We start from the raw sequence: 19114 nt of genomic DNA on the forward strand, positions 1-19114 counted from the left end.
AGTATCATGCTTTCATTCAGTCCCAGGGTTTCAGAAGAAGTGAGATTGATCACTGCATCTACACTAAAAGGGCTAAGGATAATAGCCTAATACTCTTAGCACTTTATGTGGATGATATGCTATTGGCTAGCAAGAATACTTATGAGCTAGATGCATTGAAGGCCAAGTTGAATGAGGCCTTGGGACCTAAATGAGGCTTTCACATAACGAGTATGGTACAAAAGTATTGCAGCGTTTCAATATGGAGGGGGGAAAGGCTGTAAGTACTTCATATGTGAAAATGAGTTAGGTAGATAGTCCCAAATCAGATGAGGAGAGGGCCATGATGGCCAAGGTTCCTTATGCATCAGATGTTATGGAATTGTATTTCAAATATTGATTGCTATGGAAATTATTTTATTTTAGTCAAGTTTGACTATGGCAAAGTATTCCATAGGAGCGCATCGGACGTGGTAGGGGTCCTAGTGGATGCTTTGTGGGGTTTAGTTGGGGACGCCTAACTACCTATGTTTTGCCGGGCTAGATGGTTAGTATTGTGTGTGATTCCATGTTAATACTAATGTCGCTAGTGTTACTAGTGTTATTGAAATTGGTCGCAAGGTGTGTATTTTAATGTTTGTATATCAAGCCTACAATTGTGTTGGGATTAGTTGGTGTGATGATTTATCAATTGATTGTAACAACTAACACAATTTGATGTTTGAGTACAGATGACGAGTTGGATAATGAGGAACGGAGATGGTGAAGGTGATTTGGATTGATCGAAGTATCTAATGGCTGTCAAAGGCCATGGGCCATATTGTAAAGTAATGAATTTTAAGACGTGGGCTAATTTATTTCATTAATTGTGGATGAGGGCATATTAAGCCTTGTGATATTTTAAGCTCGTGGAGCTATGTTGAACAATCCCTCTAACTATAGATAAGGGATGCTTTTGGATGTACTATTATTGGCTCTTTGCTTTTTGGAATTACAATTATAAATACTCTAGATGGGAAGCAAGAGCCACCATCTAGGGGGGGCATATTGGACCCCATGCAATGTCGCTCTCTCTTTCTCTTCTCTTCCCCACTTGTTTTGTTCTTGGTTTCTATGGTTTTGGTAAATCTTGAATTTGTAAGCATGTTTGATTTGAATTTTCGTAACAGTGGTATCACAGCTTGGCTACGCTCTAGCTTGATTGCAGGAGGCAAGAAATATGAGTTTCTACAATTTGATGACATAGTCGTTACTAGAATGTTCTTTTTGATTGTTTCGACCACTTGATCGCTAGGTTTTGAGTTTGTATGCAAAAGTTATCAAAGATGCTTTGAAAATCAATGCTGCAATTGCGATTAATGAAAACGGCCCACGTTGGCTTGTTCAAAGGGCATGCGTTGGTTCTTTTGAGTGGTTATAAACAGCCATGACCAGAGATGACTTAACCTTAGAGCATGAGGACAGTAAAGATCCATATTCTTATAGAATTCACGATATTTAAAGTAATAGTAGCATCATGATGTGATTTTAAGAATGGAAGTCATATGAAAATTGCAACCCGGATGTCGCTCTCCTAAGGGAAAGACCATGACTATTTAATTTGGAAGAAAGCAATAGGACTAAATTAAGTGAAACAAGGACAAATAGATGCACTGTATGCATGTTATTGCTTCGATAACAATTGGCAATTTCTCTTGTCAGCTTAGTAGACACAATCAAGCATACAAGCATTGTGACGAGACAACCAAGGCATCTCTGAAGGTGATTTAGATTGATCGAAGTATCTAATGGCTGTCAAAGGCCATGGGCCATATTGTAAAGTAATGAATTTTAAGACGTGGGCTAATTTATTTCATTAATTGTGGATGAGGGCATATTAAGCCTTGTGATATTTTAAGCTCGTGGAGCTATGTTGAACAATCCCTCTAACTATAGATAAGGGATGCTTTTGGATGTACTATTATTGGCTCTTTGCTTTTTGGAATTACAATTATAAATACTCTAGATGGGAAGCAAGAGCCACCATCTAGGGGAGGCATATTGGACCCCATGCAGCGTCGCTTTCTTTTTCTCTTCTCTTCCCCACTTATTTCCTTGTTCTTGGTTTCTATGGTTTTGGTAAATCTTGAATTTGTAAGCATGTTGGGTTTGAATTTTCGTAACATCAGCGGTTGGGAGTCTTATGTATGCTATGATAGCTACTAGAATGACATTGCATTTGTTGTACGAGTTGTTAACCGGTATATGGCTAATCTAGGAAAGAGGCATTAGGAGTCAGTTAAGTGCATTACGAGGTACACGAAGGGTACCAAGGAGATGTGCATCTGCTTTGTAGAGGATAGATGCGTGTACTTGGGTACACCAATTCAGACTATGCAGGGCATGTGGATAGTAAGAGATCCACATCTGGTTACGTGTTCACCTTTGCAGGTGGTGCAGTGTCGTGGATGTCTCATGCATAGAAGTGCGTTTCTTTGTATACCATAGAAGCCGGGTATGTGGTAGTCACAGAGGGCTGCAAGGAGGCTATATGGCTTGATCGGCTAGTGGGAAATTTGGGGATTCATACAAGTGTACCGACATTACATAGTGATTCCATGAGTGCTATTTAGCTAGCACGGAATCCGATGTTTCATGCAAAGACCAAACACATTAAGGTCAAGTACCACTCCATCAGGGATGTATTTAAGGACATACAAGTTTTTCCAACAACACCCTCTCTGGCCGTGAGACATTGATAGATCTAGATGTACTCATGAAGTGGGCATAACTTCACCCCTTTACCCTAGTCTCTCTCTCTCTTTCTCTCTCTCTCCCTCTCTTCTTGGCCTCTCCATTAAATTTTTTTGGACTTTTCCATTTCTGATAGTTTTTTGCCTCATTGTGGCTTTCTTGAAAGTTGGTCGTTTGATTTGAAATTTATTTCTTTACATTAAAGAATTTTATCCCACCTTGAGACCCAACGAAGTGGGTCTCTAACCCGTCATAGATGGGTCATGCTACTCATACTTTCACTATTGCTTAATCCTTATCGGATATTAGTGGTGAGAATTTGAATTGCATACGAGTATTTTCTTGACTTCTTTGCTAGATCTATGGGTTGCTTTGCTATTTAACTTGTCTCTTATGTCTTTTTATCTCAAGTGATGGCTTTTATTGTCTTTGAGCTTTGTCCTATCAATTTTCCTTCAAAGCTTAGTGGATCTATGGAATATGACGAGTCTTACAGGTGGCCACCTTCTTCCTTTTTACATTTAATGCTTTTGGCAAGTGGGTCAAAATCCATGGGAAGAAGAGAACTGAGAAGCCAAGTATTCTATTGGCACCATGGACTCAAGCTTGAAGGATACTCATGTCCATGCTATTATAGTCCCAATCATAATATTTATAGATCACAATAACTTAGACTTTAAGGTTATATCAAACTTATATAATTACTAACAAGTTGAATACATTCAAAAGGCTTGCCTTGGACAAGGAAGCTGAGAGAGAGAAGAAGAAGAAGAAGAAGAAGAGAGAGAGAAAGGGGGATAAAAAAATGGGGACAGTATAGCCTTTCCTCACTAGACCTGAGATTTGTAGGGTCTAAGGTCTAGTTGCTCTAAAATGCTAGGGTTCAAATGGTGTTCCAAGGGTAAATCTATCGTGAATCTCGGCGTGAGTTTATGAAGTAGCGTAGTCAATGAGAATTCTCTACGTCTCTTCTGTGTCTTTCTTATTCTCAACTGTCCACCACACCACGAGGCCTGCTTCAGTCGCCATCTTGTTTTCTGTTGCTCTTCGCCACTCTTCGTCCCCATGGCGGACGCACCCCCAGGTGCCCCGGAAAAGAAATCGTCGTATACCTACTGGGTTCGCCAGAAGACTGAGCAAGCCGCCCCAGCGCCCGTCCCCCGCAAGCTTTCGGCAATGGACTTAGCTCATAACACCCAGCAGGCGCCGCTTGGATCTTTATGGAATCAGGTGGGTTTCTACAATTGACGGTGGAGCACGAGGTCTAGAGTTTTTTTAATGCTGTGTAGGCTTTGTGGCCCATCATTTAGCGCAGACGTAAGCCACAAGGTTCTGCTCCACACATTTTAAAGCCTTTCTTTGACGTGGCGTATTAGTGCTGTGCTTGGTGGATCTACATTGCAAACATCTAAGCTTACCTCCCGACGCTTTATCTTACAGGACAGGCTGGACGACAATTTTCTTATAAGTAGGTGTTGAGCACGCCTTTAAGTTATTCAAAATTTTGGGGTGTTATCCTCAGCCACAGATCTTGCAATAGAAGAATAGATAAACGTTTTGGTCGTTAGTACCTTCTATGTCTGTGCTGCCATCCCACCAGCGCTGTTGTGGATGTTTGTTCTCAAATCGAGCTTTCATGGAATTTTGTTTCCTTGCGTAATCGCAATTTTAATGTCTATTTCTGCACATAGCATAGATCTGTTTATCCGATTTTATTTCATCTGTGGCCTTAATTGTGATTGTACTTCAGGACGTTTGGCCAGGTACGATGAAGTTACTGGGCAGATTTGAGGCGTGAGCTTAGCTTTAATGTTTTTACAAAGTTCATCGGTATGCACTCTGTTGAAGCCTTAGATGGCTATCTTGTTAGAATCTCACTGTGCCCACCTGTGAGCCCCCAATTTGAGGGGACAAGGGGCAGTGAGAGGTAGTAGGGCCGGGGAGAGACCTAGGCAGGCATCAGAGGGCTGGTCGCAGCCTGCAACAGCAGGTATAAGGGGGCTCTAGGCTTCACATGGAGGCACCAGCAGCAGCACAGACTGGCTGCCCAGGGCACCCTTATATAGGGGCGTGTGGCTAGCCAAGTCAGCCCAACGAGGGCCAACCCTGGTCGGTTTATGGGGCCCTATGGTCAGCCACCAGACATGGTAACCGACCCTGCTGGTCTGTCATTTGAAGGGGCACCCTGCTGGTCTGTCATTTGAAGGGGCCTGGGCAGAGCCTATAAAAGGCCCACTTCTGCATTCAGCCAGCATCCAGTGCATTACAGAAAGCCCTTCTCCAAGGCAGTGTTCAGCACTCAGATCTGGGACAGTTTTGTGAGAGAGAGTTCATCAGTTTTCTCCAGCACCCTGCTGTGATTTGTATTGCTCCCTTGGAGCTATTTTCTGCCCACCATCCGGTGGATGAATATACTCTCTCTCTCCGTCTATACTTGCTGTTATTTCAGAGTGTGTGTTTGTTGCATCTGTGATCACCTATCTGAGTTGAGTGTGTAAGAGTTGGAGAGATCTTGGGTGGAGGATTGAGTGATTCATTTCCTCCTCATTGCTAACATGGTATCAGAGCCATAGGCTCTCAACTCTTCTTCATCAAAGCACTCTCTGAAGGAAGGAGTCCCTTGGCAGAAAGGTGATTCCGTTTTCAGCTTAGGCTAGCACGGGAGGTCAGTACATCTTTTTGCTTCAATTTTTCAGTTTGCTATTCACCGAGATGGATCAGCGTTCATAAGCCTCTACACCCACTGCTTGTCCTTCCTTCTCCTCCAGTCATCTTCCTTCTTCATTCATTCCCAATTTTGGTGAAGCTGGAAAGCTGGATGGGACGAACTATCCAATCTGGAAAGTCAAGATCTGAAGCCATCTGGTGGCACAGAAGTTGTGGAAGATAGTGATTGGGACCGAGGTGAAGCCGGAGGACATTGTGGACAAAAGAGGTGATGTTCTATTTGAAGTAGATGCGGATGAACTCAGTGAATGGGAGGAGAGGGATGCTCAAGCCTTAGCAATGCTAATCGGCACGACAGCACATGCTATGATCCACATCTCCAGAGGCGTGGGCCATATTGAAGGAACTGTATGAATCCGACAATATAGCCCGTATCATTACTCTTCAGCATCAACTTTATAATCTTGATATGGATGAGGGTGATATTGTGCATGACCATCTGACAAGGGTGAAAGTCGTGCGGGACCAGCTTGCAGCGGTTGGTCAGAAGGTGGACTCGAGTCAATTGGCGATGCTCACACTCCACAAATTGTCACGGAGTTTTAAAAGTTTTGTGACTACGGTCACTGCGGGTCAACGGACTAAGCCACTCACCTTTGAGGAGTTTGGCCCACTACTGCTTCAGGAGGAGGCTCGAGAGAAACTCTTTACGTAAACCGACGAAAAGGCATTAGTGGCCAAAGACAAGCTTGGAAAAGGCAAGTCAAAGGAATTCAAGAAGTTAGAGGACGCAGAGCGAAAGAAGAAAATGAAGTGCTTTTACTGTGAAAAGCTTGGCCACTCCGCCAAAGAATGCCGAAAGAAGAAGGTGGATGAGAAGCGGAAGAGAGAAGCTAGGATCAAAGAAGAGCCTAAGAATGATTCCGCCAATGTGACGACAGGACAGTTGTTTTTAATCAGTGAACATTGTTCAGTGTATGTAGTTAGTGAAGGAAAAGAGTGTTGGTATGTTGACAGTGGAGCTTCAAAGCACATGTCTAACAGAAAGACTTGGTTCAAAACCATGGAAAGTACACACTCGGATTCCAAAGTTTCTGTGGGGATAGGTGGACATGTCTAGTGAAGGGCATTGGTAGCATTCCTTTCATTACGACCGCGGGAGAGAAGGATATCTCTAGAGTACTTTATGTACCCAACCTTTGCAAAAACTTACTGTCCGTAAGTCAGATGGACAAGAACAACATGTCAGTTCTCTCTGAGGACGGCAAGGTCACCGTGACATCTAAAGCAAATGGACAGATGGTGGCCCAAGGAGTCGAAGAAAACGGATTGTACCGCCTCAATGCAATGTTGGTTCATGGGGACAACGTAAAGTCCAAACTTTGGCATGAGCGCTTCGGTCACATCAGCTATGGAACCTTGGCTGAAATGTCAAAGTCGAAGATGGTGGATGGACTTCCACCCATTATTGGCAATGATGGTGTCTGTAGGGCTTGTCTAGAAGGCAAGCAGCATAGGGACAAGTTCCCACAAGAGGCCTCGTTTCGGGCCTGCAAACCACTTGAGTTGGTTCATGCCGACATTTGTGGTCCAATGTCTACAGCATCGTGGGCAGGATCTAGGTACTCACTTCTCTTTATGGATGATTTCAGTAGAACGACCTGGGTGTATTGCTTGGCTAAAAGTCACAAGCTTTCGAGAAATTCAAGGACTCGAAGGCCAGAGTTGAAAAGGAGACGTGGGAGAATGTCAAGATGTTCCGTACAGACAGGAGGGGAGAATTCACCTCCGATGAGTTCAACACATTTTATCGCAAGCATGGGATCAAGCGACAACTCACCACAGCACGTACATCTCAGCAGAACGGGGTAGCCGAGAGGAAGCACAGAACCGCCACGGAGACAGGGCTTGCTATGATATGAGTGAGGAACCTTTCTAAAGCCTATTGGAGTGAAGCTGTCAATACAGCAGTACACATTCTCAACAGGACCAAGACGAAGGCTGTCAAGGACAAGACTCCATATGAGGCATTTTATGGTAAGAAGCCCTCTATCACTTATCTTCGCATTTTTGGTTCTAACGCATGGGTGCATGTGCACAAGGAAGAGAGGACCAAGCTTGATTCCCAGAAAATGTATCTTTGTTGAGTATAGCGAAGAATCCAAGGCTTATCGACTCTTCGACCGAGTAAAGAAGCAGATCCTTATTAGTCGAGATGTCATCTTCGAGGAAAAGGAATCTGAACCCCAGAAGGAGCCTCAGGTTGAGGAGGAGCATGGTGCAAGAACTGTACTCAAAGTGTTGTGAAAATCACTGTCTGAATCAACTGCAAAACACTGACTGTGGCAAGTGAAATATGAACTGTCGGTGAAGGTAGAACTGCAATATATAATCCGATCTGAATTACAAGACTTGTGGCAAATGATGCCGGGAATAGCCAAGAGGGTTTACAAGGCTCTGATCTAGATCTATATCAATTGTCGATCGATGAAAGAACATTAAATAATTTCTTTTCTTTGGTTCTTTTAATGTGCTGGGTCAGTGTGTCGATGTAGAGGCTGATGTGCGTGTAGGAAGTGGATTTATTGGCGAGGCTCAAAAGTGAGTGATACTTGCGTCAAAATGTGCGCTTGATGTGACGAGCTTTGTAGAGCACGAAAAATCGATATTTTCACATTTTTGTAGTATCCTCAAATTCCTCTTGGATCAAGAGATATGACTTGATCATAGTTGCACGAAACGGCTGTTTTGTGGCAGGAAACGGAAACGGCGTTTCAAGAAACATGTTTTTGCCCTAAATCCCCAAAATTGCGATTTTGCCACGTGGCTCCTTTTTTCGCCGCCTCCCGCCCATTGCACTCCTTCTGTGCATCCTTGCTCTCTCTCCACCTTCTCTAAGCTCTCTCCATCCCTCCATCCTTTGCTCTTGGACTCTCCATCCCGTTTTCCTCGGACCTCCATCCTTCTCTCTCCATCTTCTTCATCCTTCTCTCCATCTTCTCCATCCTGCAAGCTGCAGCTTGGCAGCCTGCTCTCCATCCCTCCATCCTTCTTCTCTCCATCATCTCTTTAATCTTACCTGTAACCTCTCCATCCTGCTCCTCTCCATCCTCCTTCACTTCTACCTCTGATCCTCCAGGCTCCTTCCACCTCTCCATCCTCGTTTACCTCTGAGCTCTCCATCCTCCTTCTACCTCTTCATCCTTTCTCACGTGTGACCTCTCCATCCTCCTCAATGCCGAGAGATGCTTATTGGGTCCATGTCTCCCTCTTGGATAGTTATAAAGGAGGCGGTGGCTCCAAGAAGTGGAGATGCAACTATTGCGGCATAAGCAAAACGGGGTCTGTCACACGGGTGAAAGACCATCTAGCAGGTGTTCCCAGCAAGGATGTAGGACCTTGTGAGTTCGTGCCTACTTCAGTGAAAGGTGGCCTAACAGAATGGAAGCGTGTGCGTATGGCAGCCTTGGCTGCAAAAAGTGGAGGGCAAGGGCTGCAAGATGAAGAAGAGGCTGCTGACATTGAGCCATTGGATGATGCCAGCACATTGGGTTCTGCAAAGAGAAGTAGAGGGGCATCAACTACATCGAGCGCGGGTCCTAGTGCTACAAGAACACCCTTGCCACATGGATCAATTAGTGTGGATGCTAGTGCGGCCTTGCCACATGGATCAATTAGTGTGGATGCTAGTGCGGGAAAAAGAGGATCACGGCAAAGGTCTAGCATTCAAGCAGACTTGCAAAAGCAAGGAGTGAAGGAGGCCACTAGTGAGCTCACAAAGCTCTTCATACAGTGTGCAATATCCTTTCATGTGGCGAAGACTACACGATGGAGGAAGGCCATGAGAGCCGTAAGCCGCATTGGGTATGAATGGGAAGGGCCTACATATGAGGCCTTGCGGACAAGAGAGCTAAGAAGAGAGAGTGAATGTGTGGAAGACCAAATGAAGCCCTTGAAAGAGACTTGGAAAAAATATGGATGCACACTCTCATGCGATGGATAGTCAGATGCACGCTGGAGGAATGTGTACAATATTTTAGTGTCTTCTTGCAAGGGAACCATGTTCTTGAGAGCCATAGACGCTTCCACTGCAGGTACAGTGATTACAGGGTTGTATATTTGGGAGCATTTACGGGCAGCCATTATGGAGATAGGTGTTGAGCACGTGGTGCAGGTGGTGACAGATAATGGCAGCAATTGTGTGTCAATGGGTGCCATGTTAGAAGATGAGTTCCCTAAGATTGCGTGGACACCCTGTGCCTCACATTGCCTTGATCTTTTGATCGAGGACCTAGGGAAGATACCTTGGATTGATGCCATCTTCTCCACAGCCCGCAGTATCGTGAAGTTTGTCACGAAGAGACCCAAAGTCCTCAGCATCTATCGGGCTTACAGTGACCTTCAGCTATTGAAACCTCCAGCCACAAGATTTGCTTACATGTTCATAGTGGTGGAGAGGCTTGTGCGAGTGCGCCAGGGCTTGTTGCGCACGGTTGTGTCTCGGGAGTGGGGAGATTGGGATGATAGAGGCCAAGCAAAGTCTATCAAATTTTTTCGCATGATCATGGATGAGTCTTGGTGGAATCAGGCAGAGGCATTAATCAAATCGATTAATCCTATCTACACGGTGCTTTGCATCACGGACATGGAGGGAAGCACATTAGGGTTTTTGTACGAGTTTATGGACAAGATTGGAGAGGCCCTCAACAGAAACACTTCCCTATCTCCTGATAAGTACAGACTTTTTACTTTTGTAATATGTATAATTATTGCAGTTACTAAATTGCAATTTGTTATCATGAAGCCTATAATTTTCAGATATATATTATGTATGTACTATTATCTATTATAGTCTATGAATTTTGCATGCATAATGCATTCCAATTTCTTGTGGCATGATTTAGGGTTGAGTCCATCCGTGCTAGGTGGAATTGGTTCCACTGTCCAATCCATGCGGTGGCACATGTATTGCATCCGCTTTGGCGCAATCAAGAGCAATATGAGAATGACGAGTTGGAGGAGGGGATGCAACAGTATCTATAAAATTGGACGGGTGGTGACTTGGAGATGCAACGAAGAATGGAGGATGAACTTCTATTGTTCCGCAATCACAGCCTCTCCTTTGGTCGACCTACGGCTAGGCTCTGAGAGACACAGTTGCAACCTGTCTCCTGGTGGGAGAAATATGGCAACTGTACTCCTACTTTGGTAAGAGTCTAAGAGAGAAGTTCCAAGGCCACTAGTTAGAGCTTAGTTGTTAAGTAATTTGAAGTTTTATCTACTACAAATATGTTTAAAGTTATCAAGTTCTTGATACTTATCTGTGCTTAATTGGCTTATGACAGAAACGCCTTGCTATACGTGTTCTCTCATAGGGCTGCAGTTCTGGTCCTTGTGAGAGGAACTGGAGCACTTGGGCCCTCTTTCACACAAAGAAGAGAAACAGATTGAGCAAATGTAGACAAGGTGGACGTGGAGAAGATGAAGGCCATACCAGATATCCCACGGGAGGAGCTGGACATATACACCATGTTGTACGAGGAGCTGTCAGCACCAGCACACCACACACGATCATGCACTCAACCATCTGGAGATGGTGCTAGTACTTCAGTTGCACCCGATGGTCCTGATCCTGATGTTGATGATTCTTCTTCAGATAGTGACACAGATGCCTCAAGCTTATCTGAGGAGGCAGAGGATGACAATGACGAGGAGTCCATGGATGATGTAGATGATCAGTAGTGATGTGCCTTGGTCCTTGTCACTTGACTACGACTGTACAGACTACAGTGCTAGCCTACTCCTAGTCATGACACTTCAGATGCATCATGCATGCAGCCTGCAGGCTGCAGCATGATGCATCTTGATTCCTAGACTATGTTATTTTCTTTTTTATGATAGTAGATACAGTACTTACTACTGAGTATACTTTGGACCTTGGTGCCAGGTGGTAGCTGCTTTTTTTTATATCATCCATGGGTGCTTTTATTTTGAGTCTTGCATGACTCATGAGTCATGATCATGAAATTTGTGGATCATGAATCATGATCATCTATGGAGTCTGGACATTGGATGCTTTCAAGTTTCAAGTTTCAACTTGTGTGCTAAGTTTAAAGTACTTCAAATTTCTAAATTTCAGATTCTTGTAATGCCAAACTTGTTAGTCATGATACATGTTGATTTCAGATTATTGAAGCATCATTCAAGAATTTAGAATCATAGAGGCATGAATGATGCATTGATGCTTGAAGCTTCAAGTATAGATAATTGTATTATGTATGATTTGCACTCTATTGATAATTATATTATGTATAAAAAATAAAATTTTATACATAAATTGTATCATATTGCCGTTTCTTCCGTTTCCGTTTTGGCGGGGGCCGGAAACTCCGTTTCTTCCGTTTCTTCCGTTTTTGTTTCTTCCATTTCCGTTTCGGCTGGTAACTATGGACTTGATCTAGGTGGAGGGGCAAAAGAGTGAAAATGTGCTCAGTGATGTGGCAGGGTGAGTCACATGCAGTGATGATGTGGCATTGTGCTTAGCAAGAGGTGTGCTTGTGAAGCACAACGGTGATGTGGCAATCAAGTGCACATGAAGTGCCTGTTGAGCACTGTGTGTATTTGCAGAGGGTCAGTGACACGTGGCACTGTTGAGATGACAAGATGAGGTGGCAACTAAGCTTGTAGGTGACGTGGCTTGGTGACGTCATTGATGATGTGGCAGTTGAGTTGGCAAGTGTCGTGGCGTGGTGACGTGTCATTGATGACGTGGCAATTTTGTGGCTATTGTTGACATGTCACGATAGGATGCCACGTCTCAGTTGAGGTGTGTCATGATAGGATGCCACGTGTTAGCTGAGGTGGCAGATAAGATAACTGAGCAGGCGATGTGTCACATGTGGGACAGCTTTGCCACGTGGCACAAGCTTGACCAAGCCCCTTAACCCTGATTTCTCCAAGGGTTATCTTAATTTATGGTTACCTTAACCAAGGGTTTCCTCCATGCTTATTTGCCACATGGTAGAGGGAGTTTTAGAGAGATTTTTCAGAGAGAGATAGAGCTCTCTGTGGGAGGAGATGGCGACGGTGGCCGCTTGGAGCTTGTCTTCCGTCGTAGCTCGTCGTTGGCATCGATGGAGCACTGGAGTTGTGGACTCTATGCTTAGAGAGGTCCCGTGAGCAGGAGACCTAGTCGTGAGCTGCCACTGGAACTAGGAGATAGATGCAGTCGCGGTTGTGGTTGGAGCTATGTCGAGCTGAGCTCGTCGTTGGCGTCGATGGAGCACTGGAGCTGTGGACTCTATGTTTGGAGAGGTCCCGTGAGCAGGAGACCTTGTCGTGAGCCGCCAGTGGAACTAGGAGATAGACGTAGTCGCGGTTGTGGTTGGAGCTGTGTCGAGCTGAGTCTGTGTTGGCTGTTTCTTGGTGTGGAAAGCTCGTTGATAGGGCGCCGCATGCTGTAGAGGAGACGCCTCTGATGCAATACTGGGAGGTGGTTGTTAGGCGACATTAGCTTGCAACTGGCATACGATCTGGAAAAAAAAACTTATAGCATGCTTCACATATTTTCGTACTGGATCCACTATGTCCTCGACCTCCACCATGATGCCAACAGTGGGGGAAGAAAAAAGACAGCAAGAAAGAAAACCCAAAAGAAGGTGGATAAATAACCTGTAAAAAGGATAATTAACAAGAGAAGGGGCGACCGAAAGCTTGTACATAGGGCAAGGGAAGATAGCAAGGAAAACCACACAGGGCCTGTCGTGTATGGAGGAGGCGCTTGAGAAGCGGCTCGGTGGATGATGGCAAAGCTGGAGCTAGAGCTGCCTGTGTTGTAGGTGGCGAATAAGGCCTGTGTGTTGTTGTTGGAAGAGCCTTAGGCTCGACGTTGCATGTAGGTTGGCTGCTGCAGCTGGTAGAGAGTGCTTCAGAGGCTGCAAAGGAGGGTTGGCTGTTGATGGCTGTGGCATCCGAAAGAGCTGGTTGCTATGGCGTTGTGTATTCAGATCAGCTTGTAGAGGTGGTTTGTGAGCCGTCGAGGCTGTGGGGCTGCACGTAGGAGAGGTTGCATGCGAGAGTCGTTGTAGATAGGCACAGCAGCTGTGTGTGTTGTCTGTAGTCAGTGCTGGCATGAGAGATGGCTTGTAAGAGCTGTAGAGCTGTGTAGGTAGGCGGCTTTGGAGCTGCTGTTCGAGGCGCCTTAGATTGTTGCAAGGCTGTAGAGTTTCGAAGCTGCTGGCTAGAGAAGGAACCGCTTTCCTTGCAACGACTTCCCTCTCTATTTTCATAGAAGAAAACCTTACAAGAGAAGGAATTTAGGAGGAGCAGTAAGCAGGAGGAGCAACCTCAGAAAATATGTGATGCAGAAGCTGAAAAATGGCTGTAGGAACCTTTCTCTAGCTGGAAAGAACTGAAATCTCTCGTTTCTCACTCCGAAATCTTCAAAGGGATCGCTCAATCACACTCATTCTCATGGAAGAATGAACGGAAATCTCTTAAGGATGAAGTGAAGAATGTGCCTAAATCTCTCTCTCAAAGAACTCTCACAATCTCTCAATGATAGAATGGAAACAAATGACATAAATTTTCTATCAATTAAAGGAATTTTTCTCTCACGGAAGAGAAAACTTGATCTCTCAATCTCTCAAACTATCACACACTCATACTCTCACATACGGATTGCAATGCCTCGGAGGAAGGCAAGGGAGCTTTGATATCATGACAAAATATGACGAGGGGAGAGGAGAAGAGTGGAGATGAGGAGAGAGGGCACAGCTAGAGAGTACACCACAAATAACTGCACACTAGATTTAGTTAAAAATGTAGAATATATACAAACCCATTTAGGATTAAGGTTAGGGCATCGAACCCTTTCCTTTATAGCACTCTATTGGGTTAGTGCTATGCACATATGATCACAGGATGTTGAGCGTGATCTCTCAACACCACAATCTGCAGATTTAATCATCATATTTATGTAGCTTTTTGTAAGCAAGGTTGCCTGGGCTTAGAGGACCTGTTTATCGAGTTCACTTGGATTGGATCAGGTTTGTCCCGGCATTTTTAGCAAAGCAAAAACCTCTTCCTAGCCAAGTGCATGTGCCACACTAGCAAATTCTACAGCTTGAAATTTTTATATCCCTACCTTTATAAAGACTATCCCTATATTCTAACTTTGAAATGCATTAAGATTTGGAATCAAGAATTAAAAAAAGAGGCGATAACATTTTCAGGGAACAACGTGATGATTTAGTGTACTAAGCTTAATCGGGTAATTCAAGCGTCCGTCTCCATGCGACAACGTGATGATACAATGTACTAAACTTAAATCGGGTAATGCAATCGCCCATCTAGTTGTGCTAGGATGATTTTGATGGCCTATCTCATTGTGTCTACATGTAAATAAAAAATGATGTAGTAGGATGGGTGTTTAGTTGCTTGGTGTTTCAATTCCTTGTTGGCTGTGGCTCAGTCTTCAGTCCCTTGCAACTTGGTCTCTTTCTTGATGAGCTTGTATAGTGGGGCAGTTGCTAGAGCAAAATCCTTAATAAACATGTAGTAGAAGGTTAGGTTGCTTGGTTGAGGCATCTGATCGATTGCCAAATTTTAGAATGCTCGGTTGTTATCCCGTTTGAGAAACCAAGTGACCGTGTAAAATATTCGATTTTGCACAAAAAAGGCATTTAGCCAGGTTGCGTGTGATGCCTACTTTACAGCATCTTCTAAAGACGTTCTTCAAATAATATAAATGACAAGGACCTTGGCGAGATACTTTTGAAGATCTTGACCATGAACCGTCGGAAGGTAGATGGTGCTTTGCGAAATCCAAAGGACATGCTTGAAACAACCCCCAAGCTAGGGTTCTAGGATCTTCTCTATCTCCATGCTAATTTGCAAACACCACAATCAAAATCAAAGAATCTTCTTGGAGGTGAATTCAAGGGAAGTATGACCTCCAATACTCCTTGATGGCCTCTTTCAAGACTAAAGGTCTCATGCATCAATATTACTCTCTTCAAAATCCCATCTCAACTATATTTGTATAAGCTCCCAACAATTATAGTTCATCAATTGCAAAATCTTGCATCTAGTGAAGTGTTAGGGGTTTTCTTAATATATATCTATACCTCAATATCAACAAAAAAAACTTTTATTACCATGATGGTAGTTCTTATGAGTGTAATCAGATTCTTGTGTGTGTTACAATTGAGGACAAAGTACAAAAAGATTGTGTTTGCATCCCAACATCAATATGCAAACATAGGACTAAGTGTCCTATGTGGCCTAAAAGGCACTAACACTACAAGTGCGTATATTTATGCCTACAGGGCACATACCATGGCCTATAGGGCATCAGTAGAACCACCAGGAGATGGCCTACAAACCCCTCTCCGTGGGATGGGCTGAAGTACTCTGGAAACGTCTCAGAATACCTAGTATTTTCTTGTCATGGTGGCACATGTTCATCCAAAAGGATATAGCCACCTATGAATGTACAAGGGATGTCAGATCATGTAACAAAGGGAACCAAGTGTAAAGCCTGTCGGAAGACTTCGAACTTGGGACGAGGAAGTGCCTTTGTAAACATATCTGCTATGTTGTCCTCTTTGGGAGGATAGGACAACTCTGTCCCCTGCTGACAACCGCTCCCGAACATAATGATAGTGAACTTCAATATGCTTGGTACGCGCATGAAATACTAGGTTACGCGCAATGGCCAAAGCACTCTGGCTGTCAGTGTAGACAATAGTGGAGGATGTCTGGCGAATACCAAGATCTGTAAGTAATTGTCGAAGCCAAACACACTCTACTGTAGCGGTGAAAGCCGCCCTGAGCCTCACAGCTAGATGTGGCAACTGTTGGTTGCTTCTTGCTGAGCCAAGAGATACATGAATTGCCAAGCAAAAAACAATTGCCAGTATGTGACACTCTGGTGTCGGAATATCCTGCCCAGTCACTATCTGTGTAAGCATGCATGGTAAGTGAACCCTGATCACCATAGAAGAGGGCTAAATCCTGAGTGCCTCTGAGATATCTGAAGACTCTCTTCATTGCCTGCCAATGCTGTGAACTGGGCATGTGCATGAATCTGCTGAGCTGAGATACTGCATACTGTAAGTCAGGTCTGGTGTGACATAAATAAATAAGGCATCCAACAGCTGCTAATAAAGAGTGATATCACATGGTGGGCTTCCATCATGAGCTGAGAATTTGAAGCCAGGGTCCACTGAGTAGAGATTGGCTTGCAATCCTCAAACTGAAAACGATCAAGGAGCTGTCCAATATACTTGGACTGAGACATCATGATACCCCCCTCAACATGAGCAAAATGAATGCCCAAATAATAATGGAGCTGTCCCATGTCTGACATGTCCAAAATCTGCTGCAAATCAGCCTTGAAAGCTGCAATTTGCTGAGTATCTGGGCCTGTGATGAGCATATCATCCACGTATAAAATCAGCACTAAAAAATCAGATCCACTCCCACGGACATAAAGAGTGGGTTCTGTGGGACTATTCTGAAAACCAAGGGATAGTAAGTGTGCATGAATTTTGGCATACCATGCCTTGGGTGCCTGCTTCAAACCATAAAGGGCTTTTCTAAGCCAGCATACCTTATTTTCAGAATTAACAACCTCAAAGCCAGGAGGTTGTGTGACATATACTTCTTCCTGCAGATCCCCATGAAGAAAAGCAGTCTTGATGTTAAGTTGGTGCACTTGCCAATGATGATGGGCTGCAATGGCAATGACACATCTAATGGTAGTAATCCTGGATGTGGGAGCAAATGTCTCCTCAAAGTCAATGCCTTGTTGTTGGGCATGCCCTTTTGCAACAAGACGGGCTTTGTATCAATCTATGCTGCCATCAGATTTCCTTTTTAATTTGTAGATCCACCGGGTACCAATGGCATGCTTGCCGGGAGGGAGATCTACTAATTCCCATGTGTCATTTTTGGCAATGGATTGTAACTCAGCTCTCATTGCATCCATCCACTCTTTGCTGTCAAAAGCATCTTTATGGCACAAAGGCTCTTCATTGCAAGCTGTAGCAAGGAGTGCAAACTCAAGAAAGTGACCATGCATTTGTCTATTCCCTGATCTTGTATGGGCAGCAAAAGGCTGATCTTGTTTGCTGTCCCTCAATGTATCAAGAAGCCATCTGGGAACTTGCCTTTGCTGTCTATTGACAGCTCTTTCTTCAATGACTGCATCATGAAAAGTGGCATCATTTTGTGCTGGAAGAGAAACCTGCAAATCAGCATGGGGTAGTGGCTGATTATTGCTTGGTGGAGGGCCTGCAGGAGGCTCATGTTGCTGGTCAAAGTCCTCTTCTGAGGATGGCAGAGGTAACCAAGATTCAAAGGCATCAAACATGTCAACATTTGGCTTAGCTTTGCAGTCCACAAGAGGAGAAGCTGAATGTTCAGCAAAGATTACATCTCTACTGACAATAATCTTCCCAGTATTTGATTGATATAACCGATACCCTCTGCTCTCTTGGCTGTAACCAATAAATATGCATTTGATTGCCTTGTCATCAAGCTTATGTCTCAGCTGAGATGGTACATGAACATATGCAAGAGACCCAAAAACTCTTGTGTGTGAAAGTGAAGGCTTCTTGCCTTTCCATGCTTCATAAGGTGTAACAGTCTTAAATGCCCGTGTAGGTGATCTATTCAGCACATAGTTGGCACACATCACTGCATCAAGCCAAAATTTATTGGGCAAAGACTTGGCCTTAAGCATGCATCTAGCCATCTCCATTGTGGACCTGTTTTTCCTTTCAGAAACAGGATTTTGCTGAGGAGTGTAAGGAGTAGTGCATGAGTGAATAATGCCCTGTGAAGACAGAAATGCATCAAACTCCTTTGACATATACTCTCCCCTCCTATTTGTGTTGAGGGTGACAAGCTTGCATCCTGATTCATTCTCAACCATATTCAGCCACCTCTGAAAGCATGAGAACACTTCAGATTGGCTTTTAAAGGATATACCCAGCAATATCTTGTGAAATCATCAATGAGAGTCATGAAATATTTGTACCCTCCAATGGCATTTGTCCTCATTGGGCCACAAACATCACTGTGCACTAGCTGCAATTTCCTTTGTGAGAGTTTTGGACAATTCTTTTGAAAAGGAAACTGATGCATCTTACCCAAAAGACAACCCTCACACACATGTTTGGAAACTGTGTGAGTTTGAGGTACATCATTTGCCATTTGCTGTGAGTGTGGCTTTGCAAGAGCTCTATAATTGAGATGACCCATTCTCTCATGCCAAAGATAGAGTTTCAGCAAGCTGTGAATCTGAAATAGCAAATGCTTCAATAGAAAGTGCAGCTGAGTGATGATCAAGGTGATAAAGCCCCTTTTGCACAGTGCCAGTGAGAACTATGGCATTGTCATCACGAAGATCATAAACTAGGCATCTGTAGCCATCAAAAATCACTCTGAAACCTGAAGTAGCAATTGCTGAAATTGAGATCAGGTTGACTTCAATTCCAGGCACAAAGAGAATATTTGTCAAAGTGACAAGATGACTTGAAATAGATGTGAGCTGCACATCTCCAATTCCTTTTACAGCATATGAAGCATTATTAGCACATGTGACAGTCCCCCCTCGAGGTGCATAAGCTAAAGAGTGAAACAACTGTCTGCAAGATGTGACATGCTTGAAAGCACCACTATCAAAGTACTAGGACTGAGCATCATTAGCAGTAAAGAGTGCATCAGC

General features: G+C 44.0%; 1 protein-coding gene across 1 annotated transcript in view; it reads left to right on the forward strand.

Moving 5' to 3' along the window:
* Positions 1 to 3660: 3660 nt before the first annotated feature.
* LOC147889939 (chaperone binding / ATPase activator) overlaps positions 3661 to 19114 on the forward strand; it is a 42334-nt gene continuing 26880 nt past the window's right edge. Inside the window, exon 1 of the mRNA XM_087390113.1 lies at positions 3661 to 3942. Coding sequence (XP_087246239.1) covers positions 3778 to 3942 — 165 coding nt within the window. The 5' untranslated portion in view covers positions 3661 to 3777. The remainder of the gene's footprint in view (positions 3943 to 19114) is intronic.

Source organism: Dipteris shenzhenensis, chromosome 19 (assembly GCF_047967505.1).
Source record: "Dipteris shenzhenensis isolate YYH24624 ecotype China chromosome 19, Dip_SZ_1.0, whole genome shotgun sequence".
Lineage (NCBI taxonomy): Eukaryota > Viridiplantae > Streptophyta > Polypodiopsida > Gleicheniales > Dipteridaceae > Dipteris > Dipteris shenzhenensis.